The sequence below is a fragment of the Haliotis rufescens genome, unplaced genomic scaffold (genome assembly GCF_023055435.1).
Source record: "Haliotis rufescens isolate VD_foot unplaced genomic scaffold, xgHalRufe1.0.p SCAF_14, whole genome shotgun sequence".
Lineage (NCBI taxonomy): Eukaryota > Metazoa > Mollusca > Gastropoda > Lepetellida > Haliotidae > Haliotis > Haliotis rufescens.
The window spans coordinates 11,398,636-11,424,614 of record NW_025963824.1 but is presented as its reverse complement, the minus strand read 5'-3'; the positions used below and the strand labels follow the sequence as shown (position 1 = coordinate 11,424,614).

At 42.5% G+C, this 25,979-nt stretch overlaps 3 protein-coding genes across 3 annotated transcripts; 1 reads left to right on the top strand and 2 right to left on the bottom strand.

Moving 5' to 3' along the window:
- Positions 1 to 340: 340 nt before the first annotated feature.
- Positions 341 to 2,194, bottom strand: LOC125379193 (D-beta-hydroxybutyrate dehydrogenase, mitochondrial-like). Its single transcript, XM_048395415.1, has 2 exons — positions 2,031 to 2,194; positions 341 to 600 (listed from the first exon to the last, which is right to left on the bottom strand). Exons 1-2 carry the CDS (start codon positions 2,113 to 2,115, stop codon positions 341 to 343), a joined length of 345 nt encoding a protein of 114 aa, XP_048251372.1. The 5' UTR covers positions 2,116 to 2,194.
- Positions 2,195 to 8,623: 6,429 nt separating this feature from the next.
- On the top strand, positions 8,624 to 13,182 carry LOC124124101 (ependymin-related protein 1-like). The gene is made up of 6 exons (XM_048395517.1): positions 8,624 to 8,818; positions 9,141 to 9,251; positions 9,955 to 10,039; positions 11,236 to 11,415; positions 11,905 to 12,002; positions 12,938 to 13,182. The coding sequence occupies exons 1-6, from the start codon at positions 8,672 to 8,674 to the stop codon at positions 12,998 to 13,000; spliced, it is 684 nt and encodes a 227-aa protein (XP_048251474.1). The 5' UTR covers positions 8,624 to 8,671; the 3' UTR covers positions 13,001 to 13,182.
- Positions 13,183 to 23,313: 10,131 nt separating this feature from the next.
- Positions 23,314 to 24,631, bottom strand: LOC124124104. The gene is made up of 3 exons (XM_046487223.2): positions 24,425 to 24,631; positions 23,793 to 23,911; positions 23,314 to 23,528 (listed from the first exon to the last, which is right to left on the bottom strand). The coding sequence occupies exons 1-3, from the start codon at positions 24,480 to 24,482 to the stop codon at positions 23,397 to 23,399; spliced, it is 309 nt and encodes a 102-aa protein (XP_046343179.2). The 5' UTR covers positions 24,483 to 24,631; the 3' UTR covers positions 23,314 to 23,396.
- Between the last annotated feature and the right edge of the window lie 1,348 nt (positions 24,632 to 25,979).

The following is a 25,979-nucleotide window of genomic DNA, read 5'->3' as shown; positions in this document are numbered from 1 at the left end:
GCAGCCTCGAAAACGTTAAAACGGTGTATTCCGAACGATAGTTACGGGCTTAACGACTGAATCTATACAATCTAGATCAAATATTAGCCATTCTAGAACGTTCTTTGTTCAGGTTTCAATTTTTTAAGCGAGAATTTGTCAACATATGTGACGAAGCGTAGTCGCCAATTTGAAATTAGTGCCGTAAAGCACGATAAAGCTGCCTTCTGATTGGCTAATGTCTACTTCTTGTCTGTAATTCCATTGGTCGGTCAGAGTTTGCCAAAGGTCGGTCTGACGTGACCCGTAATGGGATGTCCTCAGATCTTTGTTTAGCGGCAGCGAGAACTAAGATCTGATTTCAATGAGATTGCGGCGACCGGTTCATCCCGGCGGTCATTAGAATTAGCATCTTCTCCGCCGTGGGGTCAGGGAGTCTGACCACGCTGTAGCTATTGTTTTCCTCACCTTTAGCCTGCCTCACTAGCGGCAGGAACGCTTTAGACACTCTGATAGCCCCGAACAGGTTGACCTCGCACACTTCCTTGTAGAACTTCATGCTGCACAGCTCCACCGGACCCCCGCCGTCAATACCGGCGTTGTTCACAACAGCCCACAAACCTGCAACACAGACGGTAGATCTATTGGTACACCACTTCGGGGGAGTCAACTGTTCATTTAAGGTTAAAGGCTGCTTATATGTTTAGAAACGGGAATCGATGATTTTTGTAAAAATTGGACATGTCAAGTACTTTATTTTCTCGTATTTACCTGACGTTTTCTCAATCGTGGCCCATTTTTGTTATAGTTGCACGCGTTCTCCTGGGGATATCGTTGTAATAGTTTTGAATATTAACGCGAGCGTGAATTAAATGCGAAAAATGCGAGAGGTCCTTGTTCGCATAAATGAAACTTCGCATTTATGTCTCCAAAATGACTTTTATTGATTTGGCGACGCGTTGGGATTTACAGGATACTAATTAATGTTAATCTCACAGCGATGATATCACATCGTGCTTTTTACAGAAACACAAACTTAACTTAACAAAAATATTTGCAAACAAATTTTTCGTACAACTATTTCCTAATGTCCACAACTTATCTTAATAATAATAATAATAATTATAATAATAATAATATTCTCTTGATCGCGAATGGGACGCGAAGATTTCGCGTTACTGTCGCGATCGTGGGACGTTCGCTGCTTATAGCTGATACATTGTTGTTGCCAAGATCTTCGCGTCTCATTCGCGTTTGAGAGATTCTTTATTTTGATCAGTAGTACAAGCGGCCTCGTTAGCGCAGTAGGTAGCGCGTCAGTCCCAACAAACAAAAATGTGCAAAGGCAAGTGGCCTGGAGATCCGGGGTAGAATAGGTCTTCAGCAACCCATGCTTGCCGTAAACGGCGACTATGCTTGTCGAAAGAGGTTGCTAACGGGATCGGGTGGTCAGGCTCACGTTGTCAATCCCTGGACTGTCTGGTCCACACTCGATTATTTACAGACCGCCGTCATATAGCTGGAATATTGCTGAGTGCGGCGTTAAACAGCAACGAACAAACAAAGATACCGAAAGACGCTAAACTATGGTACTTGTTGTTACCCTGCCTGGTGCTCAGCATTAAGGTGATAAAACGAGGGCCCTGTTCCACAAAGCGATCTTAGCGCTAAGATGATCGTAACTCCCATACTTTAACACAGGCCTACGGTAGTCATAGGTTTAAGAGCACTTTGTGGAACAGGGCACAGGACTGGACTATGGTACTTGTTGGTACCCTGCCTGGCGCTCGGCATTAAGGGGATAAAGCCAGGACTGGTTGGCTCGGGGTCAGTATACTGTGTCAGAGTGATCATGAGGTACCCATTTTCAACTGTGGCGTGGTATCTCAGTGGTCAAGCACTATAAGACCAGCGTTAATCCTGACTGAGCCCAGGGTAACAACAAGTACCATCATTTAACGTTATTTGGAATGATGCTGACGGGACATCGACAACAAGCAAAGAAACAAACAAACAAACAAACAAACAAACACAACAGCAAGTATTCCCACCCGTGCTTCTGCATCTGTCCTGGACATACTTGAGTGCCTCCGTCACCTCGCCATCCTTTGTGACGTCCATCTTCAGGACGTGCATCCTCTCCTCAAAGGTGGCCTGTAGGGCCCGGGGACCCTCCGTGTTGTCGTTCAGACAGCGTGAAAGCCGAGTTTGTGTGCTCTGGTCGCCAGCTCATGTCCCAGCCCTCTCAGACAAAACAAGACAACATTACCAGTAAAGTGAGTGCAGGATGAATTGGCTGGTTATGCCTCTTTGAACAGTATTTGTCAGCGTGTCAGTTCGGGAGAAAGCGATGAAGTGATGCAGAACTTAGACTTGTACCACGAACACGGCTGCAACGTTGCCTATCTACGAAAGCCTATTGGGGTCAGAAGTGTAATATGGAAAAGACACACGAAAAGAAATTCGTTATGACGGAAAAAAAGATTCTTTAGCAAGGAAATAATTTCGTTACAACGGAAAAAAAATTCGTTATTACGAAAATAAATTCGTTATGACGGAATAAGATTCGTTATTACGGAACTTATTTCGTTATATCGAATCTTTTTACGGTTATAACGAATTCCTGTTCCTGCCTTTTCCATATTTCCATTTTGACCCCAATAGGCTTTCGTACCTATCATATACAGCAGTAGATACTGATCTAGGAATACAAAAACAATGTGTTGCTCATTCTGAAATCAGTTCCAGGATGAGTAAGGTCTAACGCTGCTTTGAACAGTATTACAGTCATATCACTGGGAGTCATCTTGATGATGGAGGAAAGGTCGAAGTGATGCGGGCGCTTATCACCTTGGTGCTGACAAACCTAGAAACAATCAGGTAATCTTGGAGTCGAACCCTTCATCAGGGGACGCAACTCTGCAAAGTGGATTGTCTGTCCCTATAAAGATGTAACAGCTGGGAATTTATATTATTAGTATACGAAGACGGACACTAGTTTATTCGGACATTTGTTAATCCGGACAATCTAAAATATCAAACAGCATCTACTAAAATGATACTGAAAAAATCCTTGAGCAAATATCATGGACACGTAATGCCTATCAGTGTGGTTTTCGATCTGGCATTGATGTGTACCTATAGTTTGAACGACAGCTTGACACGTATTTATTTCAGTATCCTACGGGGCGGTCGGGTAGCCTAGTGGTTAAAGCGTTCGCTTGTCACGCCGAAGACCCGGGTTCCATTCCCGAGAGGGGTACATTGTATGTGTGAAGCCCATTTCTGGTGTCCCCCGCCTTGATATTCCTAGAATATTGCTAAAAGCGGCGTAAAAGCATACTCATTCATTAATTCACTCAGTATCCTACGGTGCGTTGGATAATACAAAAGTGTAAACATTTTTTGTTAATACCTCGTGGAACTGGAGTTGGTGGACGGTTTTCGTGTTATGTTTTGTTTTAAGATAATATAGAGTTCTTTGCAAAGCAATAATTATTGTGTTTATTGGATTATTATTCTTAAATAAGTACAGCGATGGAACAATACATTTAGAAATATAGATTTGTAAAAATTTCCTGGCAAATTAAAGTGTACAGCCATGTTTGATCGTGGCTAAAATGAAACCAACAACACATGGTTATTCGATGGTGATGTATTTGATACGGGTTGCACAGTTGTTTTTTTGTACCGTGTGCTTCGGCGACTTTTTCAGCCTAGTGACGTTTTGATAGCGCCCCGTAAAGATCCAGGTTAGAATAGGTCTTCAGGAACACATGCTTGCCGTAAAAAGCGACTGTGCTTGTCATAAGAGGCGACTAACGGGATCGAGTGGTCAGGCTCGCTGACTTGGTTGATGCATGTCATCGTATCCAAATTGCGTGCGGGGCGGTCGGGTAGCCTAGTGGTTAAAGCGTTCGCTCGTCACGCGACCCGGGTTCGATTCCCCACATTGATACAATGTATGAAGCCCATTTCTGGTGTCCCCCGCCGTGATATTGCTGGAATATTGCTAAAAGCGGCGTTAAACCATACTCACTCACTCACCCAATTGCGTGGATCGAAGCTCATCACTGGATTGTCTGGTCCAGACTCGATTATTTACAGACCGCCGTCATGTAGCTGGAATATTGTTGAGTGCGGCGTTAAACAACAAAAAACAACAACGTTTTGATAGCGTTTGTAACTATTTGGTCAAGTCCAATTTCTTAATTGTATACTTTTTTTTGCCAGACAGATTCTGCACTTTTTGTGAAATATTGTGTTTATACCAGTGGGAGATCACATTCGCGCAATGCCCAAAATGAGTGTGATGGTTTCCGTGCATGAATATATTATTCTTATGATATTATCTGACCTGCATCCGGTGATGAGAATGGCCTTTCCCGTAGGATCGATTTGACTTGGAGCCTCGGATTTGAAGAAATACACCCCCGCAGCGTAGAGAACGCAGCCTGTCACTATGCACCAGAGTATGTAGTCGATGAAGTAGTATACCAGCGCCGTAAACACCGCTGTGGCCGCCACGGGGATATATTGCAGATATACTTTTGCCGGGGGCGCCATCTGTGAACGAAGCAAATATCAAAACACAAAATTATCAACTCCCTAAACTGTCGACTCCTCTTGAATCTGCCCGTAGAGCGAGAAATTAGAGGTTCGAACCCGGCTGCGTCATACCAAAATAGACCCATGAAGACCCGGAGTAGAATAGGTCTTCAGCAACACATGCTTGTCGTAAATGGCGACTATGCTTCGAATCCCAATTGCGTGGTTCGTGCTTATGATGTTAATCAATGGATTGTCTGGTCAAGACTATTTACAGACCGCCGTCATATAGCTGAATATTGCTCGGTGCGGCGTTAAACAACAAACAAACAAACAAACAAAGATACCAAAAGACCCTTAACTATGGAACTTGTTGTTACCCTGCCTGGCGCTCAGCATTAAGGGGATATAACATGGACTTGTCGGCTCGGAAACAATAACATGTGTCAGACTGATCATGAGGTATCCATGTAAAGCTGTTGCATGGTGTCTCAGTGGTTAAGCAATGTAAGACCAGCGTTAATCCTGACTGGTACCATGCAATTGCTTTGTTTATCCCGAGCACAGGGTAACAACAAGTACCATCATTAAACGTCATTTGGAATGACGCTGACGGGGCCTCGACTCACATACGCTCTATTCACTAGACCACGAGGGCGGATTGTAAATAGTCGAGTCTGGACCCGACAACTCAGTAATCTGTGTTGTGAGCACCGAGACACGCCCCTAGCTGCGATGACACGCACTCAACCGAGTCACCGAGCCTGACCCCCCTATCCCTTCTGACAAGCGTCGGTTATTGGTAACAAATTCTAACCCGGATATCGATCTTCATGGGTGATACTCATGCTTTAACCCTTATTTAGTGAAATGTTCTTGTAAACAAACAACGTAAGCAAACAAACAAACAAACAACTTCTGGAATCTGCACAGGGAACGACCATTCATCCCCCTTGGGGTGGTGTCTTCTGTTAGAGACGGCCTAATTGTTTCAAGAGGACCATTTCTGGACTCCGAAATGAGGAGCCGACTATTTTTTAGCAAAGCAGTTGTTTTCAGGACATCCGTGAACATGAACTTTCGGCAAAATATTGGTTTTAGCATTTTCTGGAACAAATTGTTTGTTAAAACTTATTCCAGGCCCCACCCCTAAATATCCAGACCGCCTCTGTGGTCTAGTGGTAGAGCGTCCGCCCGGAGAGCGGAAGGTCCCGGGTTCGATCGCCGGCCGCGTCATACCAAAAGACGTTAAAAGATGGTACTTGTTGTTACCCTGTCTGGCGCTCGGCATTAAGGGGCTAAAACAAGGACTGGTCGGCTCGGAGTCAGGGTCTGAGTGGGGTATTCATGTTAAACTGCGGCATGGTATCTCAGTGAGCTGGCACTTTAAATCGGCATCAGTCCGGAGTAGCACGGCAGCCACACACACACGCGCGCAATTGCATGCGCGTTGCTATATAAGTTCAATAAACTTGGACGCGACGTTAAACCCCATTTCACCTCACCTTAATGTCCATCATCTCTCCTTCGTGTTTAATTTTAACAAATTTCAACAAGTATATTCCACTACATGTGTGAAACAAATAAAAAACATATCTACTTAAGCAATGCCTTATCCCTTGTAAAAACATGATTCATGATGTTGGTTGTCAGCATAATCTGTCGGCGTGACCTTCAGTGTAGTGTATAACTGTAGGCGATGTCTTGCAGGGCCGTAACCGTGGTCCAGTGGTTGGAGCGCCACCTGGAGAGCGGATTCGTGGTCTAGTGGATGGAGCCCTAACTGGAGAGCGGATTTGTTGTTCGATTCCCGGCCGCTTCATACCACAGTACGCTAAACATGGTACTTGTTGTTACTCCGCCTCGCGCTCGGCGTTAAGAGGATAAAACAAAGACTAGTCGGCTCGAGGCATGGTATATCAGTGGGTTAACACTATATAATCGGCATTAGTCCGGTCTAGTACAAACAGACACACACACACATGGGAAATAACATCACAGGTTAGAAGATAAAGGATTACTTTGAAATGATAATCGGGTCATCTTCTTTTCTTTTTTTTTACATCTGTGGCAAGTATATTGAGGAAAGTAGAAGAATCAAAACAACCCTACTGTGTGAAGATGTACACAACCAAATGTTTAAGGCAAGCTGTGTAAATTAAAACAATAAAATTTCAAACCTGGAAGGATTATTTCATGGATGTTTCTACATATATCAGTTGTGTTCTGTACCTAATCCGACAGCTCGGAAAAGATGTTGATGACATTGTAGGATCTTGACATGTCGTTGGCGGTATGCACTAAAATTTATGTAGCGGTATGCTGTAAAATTAAAACTGAAATACTGTTTTCAGTTTAGCCGGAACTAATTCACCAGGAGTAAACATTGATATCCAGTGCCGTAGCCAGCCGGGGAGGGGGGTGGGGGATATTTTTTTATAGAAAACAGTTTTATTTGAACAAGTGGGGACAAGTGATACTTGTACAAATATTTGCCCCCCCCCCCCCCCCCATCCCCTGTCAAAAAAGTTAACTTCGGCCTTGATATCAATACGCATATTTTAGCATTTAAAACATTTAAACTTAACACGCATTAATTAAATATTAACTACAGTCATAAAATGGATGAGCGGTACTTTGTTGTTTTACGTGCCTGACACCGGGAGCGCTAAATCCCGTGTCAGTAGGGGTGGTGGGGTAGCCTAGTGGTTAAAGCGTTCGCTCGTCACGCCGAAGACCCGGGTTCGATTCCCGACATGGGTACAATGTGTGAAGCCCATTTCTGGTGTCCCCCGCCGTGATATTGCTGGAATATTGCTAAAAGCGGCGTAAAACCATACTCACTCACTAACCCACCCGTGTCAGTGAACCGTGTCTGGGCCCTCACTGGTCGGGGCGGCGCCACTAGGAGTTTTCCTCCGGAATATTATATTTGGTGCCCCCGGGAAGACACTTGCAATAGGAACTATTAACACCCTCTATTTCAGCAATAGCGCCCAGACACCAATTGTTTGGATTCGCATCCAAGATTAGCCCTGATAATGTTTCTAATGGTGTCCCCATGCTCGTGGTTTGAGATTAGCCCTGATAATGTTTCTAGTGGTGTCCCCATGCTCGTGGTTTGAGATTAGCCCTGATAATGTTTCTAGTGGTGTCCCCATGCTCGTTGTTTGAGACGCAACTCTGCACAGCGAATCGTGGCGCCTTAGACGACTAGGCCACCCGTGCCCCCCAATAAACAGTGAACTTACCTCTTAAATATATCATTTTAAAAGTGACAGTGTATGATAAACATACTATTACCAATGTGTGTGTTCGTGACGTAAAAAGTTCGTGTAATACATTTTTTATTCCTAAAATATTTACGACACAGAAACACACATTCTAATTATCATAATATCATTTGTCACACATTCATCTCGAAACAAACAAACAAGTCACGCGCCATGCAAAACAGAAAACAGACGGGACAAAATCGCTACGAACAAATTAAACCCGTGAATCGGCTTCATGTGTGAAAGTAAGTCCATCTGCTTATGACGGCAACACATGGTCCAAATTGTGTTATTAATGTTCGCCGATTGCTGATTGTTCGCGCTGGAATGATACCGTGTGATGCCCTTATTCAAGACCGCGGACAATTTCCAGTCAATTATCTGTATAGTTTGAAGCTGATTACACCTGAAAAGAAAATATTATCCTGTTAATAAAATCGGAATAGCGAACACCTGGTGTCATCACTATTTGATAGTGATTCATGAACACATGTTCATGATATAGTCGGAATCGTGCAATGGATAATGAATATTTCTTATGAATAACGAATTGTTTTGCAGCTCCTATGTTTTCTTCTCCTTATTTTAATATACGCCCAAAAATGTATTGTCCTATATTCATATGTCCCCTGACACCATAATTGCATTTTTATTATTTCGAAAAAAATGAAATTAATATTCTACAATGATACCAGTTATTCCCATTTAAAACCATTGCAATTATTAGATAAATCTATTTAGATTAATAAAACTCGAAGGGTCACGTGGTTGGTAATTTAACTTGGTATATAAGTTAGGGATGTCGACAGTTGTTCGGTAGACCAACATTTTGTTGATAACGTCATTTGAGCGTTTAGCGGCCCATCACGATGTTGAAGTTTATTTGTGTCGTCGCTGTGGTCGGTTGTTCAGTCGCGGAGAAGCGGTGCCCACCCAAGTCATGGCGTGCAGAAGAAGTATCCCTTGGCTTGTATCTTCCCAAAGATGACAACGTGTACCAGCCGCGAAAGGAAGGGGTAATTATCGTCCTATAAACGTCATCGCATTGTTCTCTATGTGATATTCCAGGTACTAATACACATGGAACAAATACCACGACCTTAAAACAGTGTTAGGCCATTCCGAACGTCCACACAAATCAACCTTAACTGTTGCATGGAACCTCGCTTTGAAAAAAAGGAGTACTATTGTTGTGGTTTTTATCTTAAGAACTTGTCTTTCTTACGATTTCGGAAAGGCTTTCTTCAGATTTATTAAGTTTGGCATTCACAGTATTTTGATATTAAGGTTTTTTATCGTAAATTAAGCAGACCAATACATGAGTGTTTTGAACTACAGGACCACAGCCTGGTGTACTATGACGCTGACAACAAAAGGTCCGCCATCATCTCGAATTTCACTGTTGGCTCAAAGACAGGGGACAACAAATTCATCTTCGACTACACTGCAGTAAGTATACTCTGTATATAACGAAGTTGGATGTAACGAACTTTTACTATGACGAAATCATTCTAACCTAACATGAGTGGTGATTGAGGAGATGGACATTCTGCGTTTCAAATTAAAGCTTTATTTAATTTTGGACCCGAACGGGCAGCCTACACTGAAAACTCAGTATGCTTATCATTATTTTTCTACTTCATTCTGCCATGATACAATGGAACCCAATATCTTTGGTATTAGTAAAGACATATGCGTGAGGTCGTGTGGATAGAGGCCAATGGTTTGAGTAGATTGTCGTTGGAACTTATGGAAACACCGATGGTGGGATTGGGCTTAAGACTGTATAATATTTTGCTGCTCTCCATTTTATGAAACATGATTACATACACACACACCCTCACTTCCCCCTTATGGAAACACCGATGGTGGGATTGGGCTTAAGAATGTATAATATTTTACTGCTCTCCATTTTAAGAAACATGATTACATACACACACACACTCACCACCCCCCCCCCCCCCCCCCCCCCTCCCCCCCACACACACAATCAGTATTTTAGGCGACATAACCTCTCACGCTGGCCTTTGTTCATACCCCACTCCCCTTTCCTCACCCTCACCGTCCCACCCCGCTTTATTAAATGACCAGTCCCTAACGTCAGTGACGCTGTAACGCGTTTATGTTTTTAACTTATTGTTTATGTCCCCAGGGAAAGAAATACACGATCGATCTGAAGGCAAACACATGCAAATCAGAGTCGTTAACAGGAACTTTCAAAGAATGGTGCATTACAGGTAGGTTATGAGCACCGTATCTTCCAGAGTGAGTAAATGAGTTGGTTTTTAACAGTTTTCAACTTATAACATGGTGTTTTCACACAGCCTCGGAAGTGGTGAGGTGAGGTGAAATGGGGTTTAACGTCGCGTCTAAGAATATTGCACTTATATAGCGACGTTCATGTACGTGTGTGTGTTTGTGTGGCTGCTTGTACTTGTCCGGACCGATGCCGATTTATAGTGCCAGCTCAATGAGATACCATGCCGCAGTTTAACATGAATACCCCACTCAGACACAGTACACTGACTCCGAGCCGACCAGTCCTTGTTTTGGCCCCTTTATGTCCAGCGCCAGACAGGGTAACAACAAGTACCATCTTTTAACGTCTTTTGGTGTGACGCGGTGGGGATCGAACCCCGGGCCTTCTGCTCTCCGGGCGGACGCTCTACCACTAGACCACGGAGGCGGTTCCTGGGAAGTACTGACGATGATTTCAGCGATGACCATGTGTGTATCGATACATGTATATATTATAATATGATTACGTAGAAATAGCGTCTGATGTCAAATGTAATATTTCTCATTAAAAGAACTGCGATGGGTATCAGAATGATAAATCCTTCGCGCGTACCCGGCGGTCCGGGTTCGATTCCCGTTATAATTACTGTGTGGTGCCGGCTCGACTATCTCATTGAAAACTCTGGCAAGAACATATTTATTTTTACGAATCATCAAGACAGTTCAAGCGTCAGTTAATGTCAAAGTCTGTTTCATTTCGTAGTTGTCGGAAGTGTTTTGGGCAAGTAAAATATGACGAGGGCTTGTAGCTTCTTTTAGGTGACATGCTCTCCTAGACAGTGCACGTTGGAAACTTATCAATACGCTGCCGCCTTTGTGCCCAGTGATGACTCAACGATGTGTTGACTCAATGTTTTTTATTTGGTAATATTCAAGAACAGACAAGTACGTGCGCGCACAGCATCACTCTGAACCAGGTCTAACGGTCATTCCATCACACAGAACGCTTCTTACCAGTAACAGTACTAGTACCCTGATGACATCGAACGCGATCACTCCTTGGGGGCCGCCATCTTGAATGGAGTCTCGCGCTCGCGAGATCTCGTTATATATTTAGAAACTAACTTTTAACATTTAACAGCTAGAATATGTCCAGTGCAGGGATAACAACAGGCAAACATTAATATGATTTCAGACGACGCCACGTTCCTATACGACGCCAAGTTAGGATATACAGCTGACGGCACGGACACCGTGGATGCCAAAGTCTACTACACAGAAAACGTCGTCAACAGCCACACTGTAGGACATATTACGGCCATCACCAGCGACCTCAACGTGCCAATACAATCCTATACATTCGGACGCGGTGGGGGTACGTACATAGTGCAAGCCGACCTAAGTTCTGTTTGCATTCCTTGCCCAGTCCTGTTGTAACTTTCTCCCAAGACCCAAATGTAATGTAGTGTCATGTAGTTTCTGTGGGAATGCCTTTACAACCAATTGTGAACATGTTTATCTGGTAAACACTGAATTAGTGCTTACCTGATGAATTTTCGTTTGCGTTTGTTTGTTTGTTTGTTGTTTAACACGGCGCTCAGCAATATTCCGGCTATATGACGGCGGTCTGTAAATAATCGAATCTGGACAATACAATCCAGTGATTGATATCATGACCATCGATCCATGCAATTAGGATCCGATGACATGTATCAACCAAGTCAGCGATCCTGGTTATCAGCATCACAAGAGCTTTCTTCCAACATCAGGCAGACACGCCGTTATATTTCTGAAATGCTGTTCAAATTAACGTTAATCCCAAATGCTTTCAGAATGTGCAACGCATTGTTTTTGTTTTTCTCAGATAAGTACCTGCTGCTGTCTCTGGTAGGCAACGTTGCATCTCCGATACCTGCTGCTGATGCAGACGTCTTCACTCCCCCGGCCAGTTGCAGCAGCTCGGTATGATGTTGTTATGGCGATGATGATGATGATGATGATGATGATGATAATGATGAAGTACAGATTAAAATGCAACAAAGAGGGTTTGGTGATCCTGGGACAGTCAGGCTGGTTATCATTAGCTCAGGGCCCTTGCCCTCTCAACACGCAACCAAGACAGAGAATGGGACTTAGGAAGCGCTGCCCGGTCAAACCTGATCAACAGCTGGGCATCCACTGACAATGTGTTGGACAGTCTCATTAAATTCATTACATAATCGACATTTCATATTTACATTTCAATGCAAAATCACTCATTATTATTATTATTATTGTCAGTATTATTATTATTATTATTATTATTATTCAGAGAAAAGTAAATGAAAGTTGTTGTCCCCTGTTTTGTTCCCCTTCCAAATGATCAAATCCGCCTCCGTGGTCCAGTGGTAGAGCGTCTGCCCGGAGAGCGGACGGTCAGGGGTTCGATCCCCAGCAGCGTCATACCAAAAGACGTTAAAAGATGGTACTTGTTGTTACCCTATCTTGCGCAGGACATTAAGGGGCTAAAACAAGGACTGGTCGGCTCGGAGTCAGTATACTGTGTCTGAGTTGGGTATTCATGTTAAACTGTGGCATGGTATCTCAGTGTGCAAGCACTATAACATCGGCATCAGTCCGGACTAGAACAAGCAGCCACACACACACGTACACACACACACATATGCATGAACGTCGCTATATAAGTGCAGTAATATTGGTCACGACGTTTAAGCCCATTTCACCTCACCTCACCACTTCCGAGGCTGTGTGAAAACACCATGTTATGAGAAAGTTTGGCCAGTTGGTGTTTAGTTCTAGAATCGTGAAGAACGTTTTGGCTTTCCACCTCCAATTGATCAACCCTAACACATACGTCTTTGATGAATTAGTATCTGATGGAGCAATGTATGTTGCAGTATCTCCCAGAGGCTGAGCTGGACCTGTCTGCTGGGCCTTTGAGGAGGCTGCTGCTAGGCTGAAGTGCAACAAAATCTGAACAAGAATGCCCGCCGTTCCCAAAAGATTTACGATGAGATTTATGTTTGAGATTCGTCTCGGGCCTTGATATGTGTCACATGTTGCTGTAGCTGTGTGTTTATGTACCTTGTTGATGTATCTTTTGTATCGTTGTATTGTCAATAAAATTACTCAGTGCATTAAATGTATTGTCTCTGTTTTGATGTATTTACCAGCGACAGAACCCTTGTCACATTCGAAAGAAATCTCCACTGTACGATTCTGTATTAATAATAATAATAATAGTATATATTGGCTTCTGTGACTGTCCGACCGACACATCACTTACCCTGTGACGTAATAAATATTAATGCGCGCATTCCAGGAAAACTCGCAATTTTTCGATAATGTTTGAGAGAGAGGGAAAGCTATTTTCAAGCACAGAATTAAAGAATGACATTACATGATAAAGAGGTTATCACGCCAAGGCTCGCTAAATACAATGTTTATTCCTAATGCAGGATAGTTACCATCTCCAACCACACTCGCGTGAAAACCTCTGTTAACCTGCTGGATGAACAGAGGCACATTTCAAGAAAGTCACTTGCCTGAGGTGACACCACGTGTGCTACGTGCGCTTCAGTGTGGAGCAGGACCGAAGCCCTAGAAACCCTTAAGAGTCAAGATGCTAAACGCGGTCACCCTTCCAACTACTTCCCAGGACCAAAGTTGCTTAACTGCCGGCCACCAAGTAAGCATGTGTTTATGGATCAAGTAGTGATAACACCAGGTGTTCGCGAAAAGGTGAGCGTATCTTGCCCTGCCCTTTAAAAATATCATACTTATATTGGCATCCTTTTCGTTTAATTTAAATTGTCTGGAGCGCGGAATGTGTGGTTTTGCCATTAACTTAGCCCATAGTGACTTTTTACGCAAATCAAATACCATATACCATACATACATGCACACAGACACACACACACACAGTCACACATACACACACACATACACACACACACACACACACACACATACGTCTACAGCGCCAACAGCGAATACAACTTCTACAACGCCTGCAACATCTGCAACGAATGCAACGCCTACAACACCCCCGACTTTCAAAACGAATGCAATGCGTATGTGAATGTATGCAACGCCTTCCAACTTTAACTACAGTCTACAGTTGAAACCTAAAAGCATGATATGTTATGTCAATTCAGTGCTATTGTGCAGTGAAATCAGACCCATTGTTGGACTGAAAAAAACTGATCCTCCAAATATGAAAACAATCATGCTTTTAATGGTGACATGACACACTTACTGCATATCAACAGTCATCAACAGGTGTTTTGCAGAGTGAATGAGAAACATCCAGGTTAACAAGATTACCAAGGCGAACAAGGATAACAAGACTAACAAGGTTGCCATCGAGGTTGAAGTGTGTTGATACAACGTGTAATTGTGTTTTCAAGTGTTGGAGGGCAACAGGTTGTTTGTTTAATAGTGGATGAGAAAAGTGAAGTACAGTCGAACCTCGTTATCTCGAACATCGTTATCTCGAATATACTGATATGTTGAACCTGTCACTTACAATATACATATATGTCCATGCCTCGTTATCTCGAATATACTGATATGTCGAACCTGTTGAACAATATACATATATGTTCATGCCTCGTTATCTCGAATGTCCGGATATCTCAAAGTTACAATAGGGCTAAACTATGTTCGAGATAACGGAGTTCGACTGTAGTTAGTGAGTGTTGTCTGATCTGAGATAGAGTGCTGTACATTACCGATGGTGTAAGTCAGGTCATGTACAACAGACGCTCATATTTCAGACATTTCATGAAATGGCAAGGAACAAATTGTCATTTCATGAGAAGACTGCATGTTTTAGCCATTTCACGAAACGACTGATTCACTGTCTGACTGTTTAAATCGTGACAACACATATTAATTCAATCACTGTTTATCTATGTTCTATCTGCAATATTGTTAGGCATAATAAATATCCATCACATGAACACTCATTATTCATAAAGAATTTTTATATTACAATGTAATATATATAATGAGCTGTGTCAGCCAATGCATGGTTGAAGGTTCTCAAAACACCACTGTGACTTATCGCAGCGGTATTAAATCCATGTTCAATAACACATCAGAATCCTCCAGAACTAAGAAACAAAGTGTATATTTTTTTTCATTAATTCTCTGCATTCATTCATATATATTGCTCTTAATGTTGATCTGATCATGCAATCATCAGGGCCAAAAATATTGCATTGACAATATGTATGATTATGTTATGAAATCGTATTGTCTTTAAAAACACAGTAGACTAATATACAATGTAAATCGGGCGATGCTGGTTGTCACTCTTCGCCAAGTTCGCATGTTTCTGTGCAGTATATAGGCTCTACCGTCAGCCGTTATAAGCTCTACCCCACTGTCTCCAGGAACTATGAACGTTCTGACGCTGTTAGATGTCGTCGTTGTTACCGTTGTCGTGGCTGCAGCTGACCGACGATGTGCCCCAGCGTCATGGAAAGCCCAGGAACGAACTATTACGTCTAATCTGATAGTACCTTCTTTGAGTGGCATTTAGAAGTTGGAGTGATGAAGTAAGACGAGTTCTATGGATGAACAACTTCTTTATTACAATTAGTGCGACGTTTCGGTGTAGATCCTAACCCCTTTATCAAGCAAGTGATAAAGGTGTTAGGATCTACACCGAAACGTCGCACTAATTGTAATAAAGAAGTTGTTCATCCATAGAACTCGTCTTACTTAATCTGATAGTACACGTGAAATGATAAAACATACTTATTTAGTTCAAATCCTGGAGCATAAAGAGATACACTGCATCGGATTGTGAAACCAATCGTGCACCATTTTATCACTAGTTGCCGTGACCCTGTGTTTTTCAAAGATATCAGGGAATTCAACAAAAGACTTAGCACCAGAGGCATTTACTAAAATCGACTGATTAGTAATATAAGTTGGTTTCATATTTAAGTTATGATATAGTATCATTGTATATCTAATATGTATGTTACACTCCCGGGAATAACAAATGGTCAGTCTATTCAACTGCTTCATACTATCGATAACTCGGCTGGTCAACTTGAAGTCGCCCTATGTGATGTAACGTATTACCCGCGGTGGACCAATATAAATGTTGTAAAAAGAAATAATCAGATGTTTATATTAGGTGAAAACGATGTTATTGTTGAAAACTTTATTATACCTGATGGGTATTACAGCGTATGCTCACTCAATGATGAAATGTTAAAGCCTAATGGACTTAGTCTCACACAAAATGAGGCGAATGGGCGACTGGATTTAAACGCTGGAGAAAATGTTGTAAGACTTTCCATAAACTTGGAATTGGAATCAGAGAAATATGATACACATTACCCGATTTAGGTCCCTATAAAGAGTTGGGCATCCATCTTGATCAAATAAGCACGACGGATAATATTCAACCAGAAAGTCCTTCAACTCTGCTCAGATCTATTCCACTGAAAGATGAAAAATACAATAGCGGTAAAACGGAATCATTCTCATCATTACAATGTAAAAAAATTAAAGCGTGGTATGATTTCAGAACTAAAAAATTCTTTATTAGATGTAAAACACCAACCTGTACATATAGGATACTTAAGTGTAACACTCCATATTATGAATAATGGTTGATTCATCAGGCCCTGGAACACTTAGACAATGTAATACAATTGCGCTTTCCGATCTCGGAGACACAGAAGGATTCGGTAAACTCGGTATTGATGGTAAGTTATACGCTTTACACTTACAAGATAATGTATACAAGCGGAAAGAAGTTACATTCTAGAAGATTTAAGAGAACACTTAAAAATTCTCCGTACATTATACGTATGAGTAAATATAATACAGAATATTTTCACTACAATTTAGTTTAGTCTCATCATCCTGTTTGTACTAATGGTATCATTGATTGACTCCAGGTAGTGGTAAGCTAGAGTCAATTTAGTTTAATCTCATGACTATCGTTGAATCACATCGTCATTTTTACATAAAAAAATCCCCCTGTAGTGGCGATATAGGTATATAAATCCGGCTCCAGTGGAGTTGCGGCAGAACCCCAATTACCTATACTACTGATAGTGATGTATACCTCGTTTTATTGTATAGACATTGCCAGTCCTGTAGTGGCAGTGATGCTTTTGTGAAACTGTCGTACATGTATTGTCAGGACAGTGTTGTACAGGTAGTGTCATCCTCGCAGTGACAGTGTTGTACAGGTATCATCAGCCTCGCAGTGACAGTGTTGTACAGGTAGTGTCAGCCTCGCAGTGACAGTGTTGTACAGGTAGTATCAGCCTCGTAGTGACAGTGTTGTACATGTATTATCAGCCTCGCAGTAACAGTGTTGTACAGGTAGTATCAGCCTCGCAGTGACAGTGTTGTACATGTATTATCAGCCTCGCAGTGACAGTGTTGTACAGGTAGTATCAGCCTCGTAGTGACAGTGTTGTACATGTATTATCAGCCTCGCAGTGACAGTGTTGTACAGGTATTACAGCCTCGCAGTGACAGTGTTGTACAGGTATCATCAGCCTCGCAGTGACAGTGTTGTACAGGTATTATCAGCCTCGCAGTGACAGTGTTGTACAGGTAGTGTCAGCCTCGCCGTGTCAGTGTTGTACAGGTAGTATCAGCCTCGCAGTGACAGTGTTGTACAGGTAGTGTCAGCCTCGCAGTGACAGTGTTGTACAGGTATCATCAGCCTCGCAGTGACAGTGTTGTACAGGTATTATCAGCCTCGCAGTGACAGTGTTGTACAGGTAGTATCAGCCTCGTAGTGACAGTGTTGTACATGTATTATCAGCCTCGCAGTAACAGTGTTGTACAGGTAGTATCAGCCTCGCTGTGACAGTGTTGTACAGGTAGTATCAGCCTCGTAGTGACAGTGTTGTACAGGTAGTATCAGCCTCGCAGTGACAGTGTTGTACAGGTAGTATCAGCCTCGCAGTGACAGTGTTGTACAGGTAGTATCAGCCTCGCAGTGACAGTGTTGTACAGGTAGTATCAGCCTCGCAGTGACAGTGTTGTACAGGTAGTATCAGCCTCGTAGTGACAGTGTTGTACATGTATTATCAGCCTCGCAGTAACAGTGTTGTACAGGTAGTATCAGCCTCGCAGTGACAGTGTTGTACATGTATTATCAGCCTCGCAGTGACAGTGTTGTACAGGTAGTATCAGCCTCGCAGTGACAGTGTTGTACAGGTAGTATCAGCCTCGCAGTGACAGTGTTGTACAGGTAGTATCAGCCTCGTAGTGACAGTGTTGTACATGTATTATCAGCCTCGCAGTAACAGTGTTGTACAGGTAGTATCAGCCTCGCAGTGACAGTGTTGTACATGTATTATCAGCCTCGCAGTGACAGTGTTGTACAGGTAGTATCAGCCTCGTAGTGACAGTGTTGTACATGTATTATCAGCCTCGCAGTGACAGTGTTGTACAGGTATTACAGCCTCGCAGTGACAGTGTTGTACAGGTATCATCAGCCTCGCAGTGACAGTGTTGTACAGGTATTATCAGCCTCGCAGTGACAGTGTTGTACAGGTAGTGTCAGCCTCGCCGTGTCAGTGTTGTACAGGTAGTATCAGCCTCGCAGTGACAGTGTTGTACAGGTAGTGTCAGCCTCGCAGTGACAGTGTTGTACAGGTATCATCAGCCTCGCAGTGACAGTGTTGTACAGGTATTATCAGCCTCGCAGTGACAGTGTTGTACAGGTAGTATCAGCCTCGTAGTGACAGTGTTGTACATGTATTATCAGCCTCGCAGTAACAGTGTTGTACAGGTAGTATCAGCCTCGCTGTGACAGTGTTGTACAGGTAGTATCAGCCTCGTAGTGACAGTGTTGTACAGGTAGTATCAGCCTCGCAGTGACAGTGTTGTACAGGTAGTATCAGCCTCGCAGTGACAGTGTTGTACAGGTAGTATCAGCCTCGCAGTGACAGTGTTGTACAGGTAGTATCAGCCTCGCAGTGACAGTGTTGTACAGGTAGTATCAGCCTCGCAGTGACAGTGTTGTACAGGTATTATCTGCCTCGCAGTGACAGTGTTGTACAGATAGTATCTGCCTCGCAGTGACAGTGTTGTACAGGTAGTGTCAGCCTCGTAGTGACAGTGTTGTACAGGTAGTATCAGCCTCGCAGTGACAGTGTTGTACAGGTAGTATCAGCCTCGCAGTGACAGTGTTGTACAGGTATTATCTGCCTCGCAGTGACAGTGTTGTACAGGTAGTATCTGCCTCGCAGTGACAGTGTTGTACAGGTAGTATCAGCCTCGTAGTGACAGTGTTGTACTGGTAGTATCTGCCTCGCAGTGACAGTGTTGTACAGGTAGTATCAGCCTCGTAGTGACAGTGTTGTACAGGTAGTATCAGCCTCGCAGTGACAGTGTTGTACAGGTAGTATCAGCCTCGCAGTGACAGTGTTGTACAGGTATTATCTGCCTCGCAGTGACAGTGTTGTACAGGTAGTATCTGCCTCGCAGTGACAGTGTTGTACAGGTAGTATCAGCCTCGTAGTGACAGTGTTGTACAGGTAGTATCTGCCTCGCAGTGACAGTGTTGTACAGGTAGTATCAGCCTCGCAGTGACAGTGTTGTACAGGTAGTATCAGCCTCGCAGTGACAGTGTTGTACAGGTAGTGTCAGCCTCGTAGTGACAGTGTTGTACAGGTAGTGTCAGCCTCGTAGTGACAGTGTTGTACAGGTAGTGTCAGCCTCGCAGTGACAGTGTTATACAGGTAGTATCAGCATCGCAGTGACAGTGTTGTACAGGTAGTATCAGTCTTGTATTGACAGTGTTGTACAGGTAGTGTCAGCCTCGCAGTGACAGTGTTGTACAGGTAGTATCAGTCTTGCAGTGACAGTGTTGAAAACGTCAGTGTTTAATTTATTCATTAGCAGATACTGTCTGCCTACCTTGCTGTTGTATGGCAGATCCACATTACCCTGTATATAAAGTATGATGCAGCTAATGAACTACCTCCCTTCTGTCATTTACCTGATGATGTGCCGACTGTTCCTGTTCCCCCACAGTAATGTTGTGCTGCGGCACCAACTGTGGAGGAAGCATTTCCGAAGTCACTGCATCATATTAACTAACATCTGTTTTCCGGATGATACTGGTATGTTTGCAAATACTGCCATCAACAGCCCGATCGTTGCCATTTCCTCAAAGTGGTTTGTGTGTGTGTCTTGCTTGACGCTGCACTCAGCAATATTCCAGCTATATGACATCGGTCTGTAAATATCTGGAGTCTGTACCACACAAACCACAAATAATCACGCGCCTCGATCTCCGCAATGGGAATACGATAACATGCATCAAGCCTGACTCCCCGATTCCTTTAGTCGCCTCTTACGACAAGCATAGGTTGCCTCGTCTGACAAGCACTCATTTTCTCAAAGCTTGACCGTCTTAATGTCTTACAATATTACTTCAAGACCTCAACGCAAATAAAGAATATTTATCTATGACTAAACAATTCCCTCGGTCTCAGAATTATTTTCTTTTACAGATTTGATTTAAAACGCATCTTTGTCAAAACGCATGGTTATTCTTATAGCGGCATATTAGAAACGAATCATAGCTTTCTTTACCTCAATGTATGATTGCTGGGCAAAAGGTTCTAACTAACTCTCACCTTTGGGCCATAACAAGTAAACACGTCTATGTAGTACACTGATTGAGTAGTTCATTGCACGTATATTTGGTCTGTTGTGGCCGTTTCTATATTAGTGACAGCAAGTTGAAAGTGATATGGTCCAAATTGACACAGAAACGGAAAGAACGAGTTTCTGACTGCAGATAAATGTTTTCTCCAAGATATTCACAAATGTATGGGGATAAGTGCCCTAGCTATTCCACTGGTTAACGTTGGACAGCTGCAGCTGTGTTGAAGGATGGGAGAACAAGTCTTGACAAGAACCCGAGGTATGGACGTCCTTCAACTTCCATCAATGAAGATTCAATCAAAGAGATAGACGTATTACCATTGCCGAACTTACATTGTAAAATACCTAGGTTACGTGATTTCTGGATAGGGTATCAAAACAGAACCAGATGTCGATGATATCAATCGATTTCGTGGATTCTCTTGATACTTAAGACGTTTTGTATATCATCAATAAGTTTCATGACTACTTGTACGGCAACTCATTCACTGTACAGACTGGCAACACTACCCTCACTTATGCCCTCGATTCCACTGAGTTTGATGCAAACGGGCATCACTGGCACGCATAACTTGCCACCTATGACTTCTCGCTTGAGTATGTAGGAATGACGATGGAGAATGTAAAGTAATTTACTAATCTCATCAAGTGCTGTTGAGACGCTATTCCACCTCCGTGGTATAATGGTAGAGCGTCCGCCCAGAGAGCGGAAGGCCAGGGGTTCGATCCCCGGCCACGTGATACCAAAAGAGGTCAAAAGATAGTTCTTGTTTTCTTGTCTGATGCTCAGCATTAAGGGGCTAAAAACAAGGACAGGTCAGCTCGGAGTAAGTATAGTGTGTCTGAGTGGGGTATTCATGTAAAACTGCGGCATGGTACCTCAGTGGGATTGAACTATAAATCGGCATCAGTCCAGACTTATACAAGCAGCCCCCAAAACACATGTATGCACATTGCTATATAAGTGCAATTATCTTTGACGCGATAAAAAAACCCACCTCACTTGACCTCACTTTCCCTAAGTGGGGAGGTGATAATTTGCAGTTGATGGTATGGCACCCCTGACATGATCCCTCAATTTTTTCGAATTTTATATACACGCCCACCCTGGAGGTTCTAACATTGGATCTGGATCTGCATCTATTCTCCGCCAATAGGACTCGCTCTTCCAAGGCAAAAAACTTACATATGTTGTAGCACCCTACTATCAACCGAGTCTGGAAGATATGATAAATCTATATGTGACAGCATATTAGTGGACATGTATATAGCATATGTTGGACAGGACAATGGCTTTATTTAAGACATGTTTTTACTGGCGGGGAATGATAAAAGGTGTGGAAAAAAATATTAGCAGCTGCCAGAGGTATATTCTTCGGAAAGCTCCAAACTGAACTGAGCATGCACCTTTAGTTAGCATCGAAACCACTCAACCTATGGAGATGGTGTTCATCGCCTGACTCAGCTTGGAGCCCTTCTCTTGTGGTTATGGTGAGGTGAAACGGGGTTGAGTATCTCGTCAAAGTGTGGTTATGGGAATTCCCTCGTTATTACATATCATTTCAATAAATATGCCTTTGCCATCCCCACTGACAACAACACGGCACATACTACAGTCAAAGTACTGTTTGATCACATCAATGTTCACTGCAGCATTCCAAAGAATTCGCACTCTGATCAATGCTGAAACCGTAAGGTGATATCCCCAAACAGTTGTGCTGCATATTGGGCATACTGGGACTACTATATAGCATGATGGGTAATGGAAAATGCAAGCGGTTTACGGACTAAGATGCTCGGTACTCGGGAGAAGCAGCAAAAGGCAAAGACGAAAGATCATCTTTCTCACTTATTGTATGCCTATAACTGTTCACTCCCTACTTACTCATGTCTGGCAGATATCATAGGCTGCCTGTTGACGCTGCATTTGGTACAACACTGGCCAATATTTCATCACCAGCTAATAACCACTTTTTGCGGCTCTAGTGAGGAAATTGCATACTGCATAATCGGTTGAAAGAGGAGTATTACATGACATATTCTGAACTTCAAAATCTGCCCCATGTTTTGACTAGACGCCCAGTGGCTGGACATAACGTACCACGCCTGGCTACACATATCTTTTCATAATAGCCAAAACAAGAGAGACCAACCATGCATTGTCAAAGAGTCCCCCATTACAACCCTTCTCTCTGGATATTGGTTTACAGTAACCACAGTTAAATCGTACACTTGAAACCTCTACCTAACCGCGTTGGTTTAAAATGAGCTTGCAGTCAATATGTATCAACAATATTGGAGGAAAATAACAAACGTAACCATTTATAGCATGGGTAATTAATTATCTCGATAATAGAGGATTTGTCATTGAAATTGGAAACATATTGGTCATAATATCACCATGGAATAGCCTATCACTGACCCTAATTCAATCATATACATGATACGAAGAGTCTCAAATGGATTTATCAGCCTATTTCTCTGAAAAGAGCAAGAACAAGGATAAACAGTGCATAGAATGTGACATTTATGAATTAAAAGCAAAGATGAAAGGAATGCCAAACTTTATTCAAAGCTGATTACATATCATTCTTTGCGTGGATATCTGGTTTCAAGGTCTGAAACTATTAGTGGACTGTTATATATAATCCCTTACTGTAGGGCCACAAAGGAAACTACATCTTTTCACTGACACCCTCCCCTGTACGGAGCAAGGTTCTGGATTCGAATGATTTCAAGGTCAAAGGTATCGGGTGCATGCAAGGTTTCTGCTATCGCCTCCATTTTCTGAGGGCCAACTGGCGCGAAGTGCATCAACTGAAATGTGACCAAAAAGGAGTCATTGCAAACGTGTCCTTGAGGACGATAACCATCACAATTGCTACAACAAACTATAGTGGGTGAGATAATTCGGTGTAACACACCATTTAACATTATTTATTTATAAGAATGGTGTGTCAGCCTGATGTAGGGGGGAAGTCAGAAGTGATGCATGAAAAGACATACCACTTAGCACAAGGAATGATAAGACAAACCTAGAAACAAAATCAGGGGATTAATGACTTGTGCAAGAAGGTTTACCTCAACTGGAAGGCTTGCTAGAGTCCTGAAACATGCCGCCCGTTGACCTGCTTTCAGAACGCCCACGTCTCTCTCAAACATCTGTGTCATCTTCTCGTCAAACTCAGCTGTTGTTAAATCTGAAATGTAAGTATGAATTGGATAAAATACATGGGTCTGGAATAGGAACTTTGGGATTTTATTCACAAAGCGTGCACAGGACTTTGCATTGTTATCCTTCGTGGGAAGCTACCTAATTCCAATTATATTTGCCACCCTTGACTGTTCTTTACTTCAACCATCATCCTCGTCACCAGATGCTACAGCAAGTTAGTATTGGACATCCGGGAATGGCTTAGGAACTAATTAAAATTCGATGCTTAGGGGCTTTGAAGATTCGTACCACAAAGTCCAGAATGTCAGCTATTTTTGAAAGCTTATACTCGCTAGAAAAGCTGCTGTGTTTATCCCTCCTTTAAATCAACATGCACAGTAGCTGGAGTTAGCCCATGTGATGCTGTATGTTTAGTGACTGTTGCGCTAACCATATATGATAATACTTACTTGTAACTAGATGATATTACTAACTTGTAATTATATGATAATACTTACATGTAACGATCTATGTGTAAGCGCTTAACTGCCAGACATACCTCTGACATGAAATATTTGCTTGCCAAGAAGTAAGTCCTCATCATCCTTGAGAGACATATCATAAAAGTCTCTGGTTATATTGACCCCAAGTTCCCGGGCGTAGTCACTGCAGCGGTACACTGGGGTTACCTTCACCTCATAGCCCTTTCGTGACAGAAAGCTTGTCAACTGTGGCCAGCTGCAAGCTTTCTCAACACCAAGAACTGAAATTAACAGATATTTGTTTTCTCATTAAATAAACAAGTGGGAGAAACATGTTATTTGACAAGAAAGCACAGATGTTCTATTTATTTTTTATTTCATTACTAATATGATGAATATTAGTAAGGAAATAAAAATATACATAGAACAAAGAATAAATAAAAAGCCTTTGTGTTTTTTTAAGCTGACTGCAGTTCCGGCATGAAGTTATATTTCACTCAAGAGAGAAACCATTTTTTTAGACAAATGTAATATTTCATCACTGACTACAAAATAATGGGCATGCACAGACAAGGATACCTCATCTTTGGATGATGAAAGAACAAAATCATATGTCCTACATGATTGATATAGATTTAGGCGTTGCTATATAGTTTCATAATACAGCAACATATTCTTTTCTGTGAATACCTTTTGAGAAAAAATAACGTGTGTCTTACAGCAAGTTTGTTATGAAGAAACATAAACAAATAGTTCATAATTAAACTTACCAAATATTATCCTTGAGTTCCCGAGTTCCTGTTTAACATAGTGCAATTAATTAATATGTGCGTGTAAATGATTGAAGCGGGAGATTGAATATTGAACACTATTTCACCAAACAGCGACCGCTCAATCAAATAAAGACGTTTGCTATGACAAGCAGCATGGTTGTTCGTCTAAGATTAGCAGAATGCTTTGTTGCAACCAATAAGAAAATATTGATGACAACGTGGCCAAGGGTATACACAGTCATGGCATGGTAACTTGCAATCTACAAAGCCACGAAGTCTGGCAACCCACATCATTAAGTATTAACATTAAGTCGCCTATTATGGCAAGCAACCCGTTATGAAAAGGTGAAGCAACGTGAGTCTGTGCAGTACAAAACGGTGATCCAACGTGAGTGTGCAGTACAAAACGGTGATGCAACGTGAGTCTGTGCAGTTCAAAACGGCGAAGCAACGTGAGTCTGTGCAGTACAAAACGGTGATGCAAGGTGAGTCTGTGCAGTACAAAACGGTGAAGCAACATGAGTCTGAGCAGTACAAAACGGTGATGCAACGTGAGTCTGTGCAGTAAAAAAAGGTGAAGCAACGTCAGTGTGTGCAGTACAAAACGGTGATGGAAGGTGAGTCTGTGCAGTACAAAACGGTGATGCAACGTGAGTCTGAGCAGTACAAAACGGTGATGCACCCGTGAGTCTGTGCAGTACAAAACGGTGAAGCAACGTGAGTCTTTGCAGTACAAAACGGTGAAGCAACGTGAGTCCGTGCATTACAAAACGACGATGCAACGTGAGTCTGTGCAGTACAAAACGGTGATGCAACGTGAGTCTGTGCAGTTCAAAACGGCGATGCAACGTGAGTCTGT

Coding starts and splice junctions, on each gene's coding strand:
- LOC125379193 (XM_048395415.1), bottom strand. CDS start 2,115: ATGCACGTCCTGAAGATGGACGTCACAAAGGATGGCGAGGTGACGGAG. Junction 601..2,030: donor GGACAGATGCAGAAGCACGG/GTGGGAATACTT, acceptor TCTGTGTTGCAG/GTTTGTGGGCTGTTGTGAAC.
- LOC124124101 (XM_048395517.1), top strand. CDS start 8,672: ATGTTGAAGTTTATTTGTGTCGTCGCTGTGGTCGGTTGTTCAGTCGCG. Junction 9,252..9,954: donor TCATCTTCGACTACACTGCA/GTAAGTATACTC, acceptor TTATGTCCCCAG/GGAAAGAAATACACGATCGA. Junction 11,416..11,904: donor TACATTCGGACGCGGTGGGG/GTACGTACATAG, acceptor TGTTTTTCTCAG/ATAAGTACCTGCTGCTGTCT.
- LOC124124104 (XM_046487223.2), bottom strand. CDS start 24,482: ATGTCTCTCAAGGATGATGAGGACTTACTTCTTGGCAAGCAAATATTT. Junction 23,912..24,424: donor GCAAATATTTCATGTCAGAG/GTATGTCTGGCA, acceptor CTTACATTTCAG/ATTTAACAACAGCTGAGTTT. Junction 23,529..23,792: donor TAGCAAGCCTTCCAGTTGAG/GTAAACCTTCTT, acceptor GTCACATTTCAG/TTGATGCACTTCGCGCCAGT.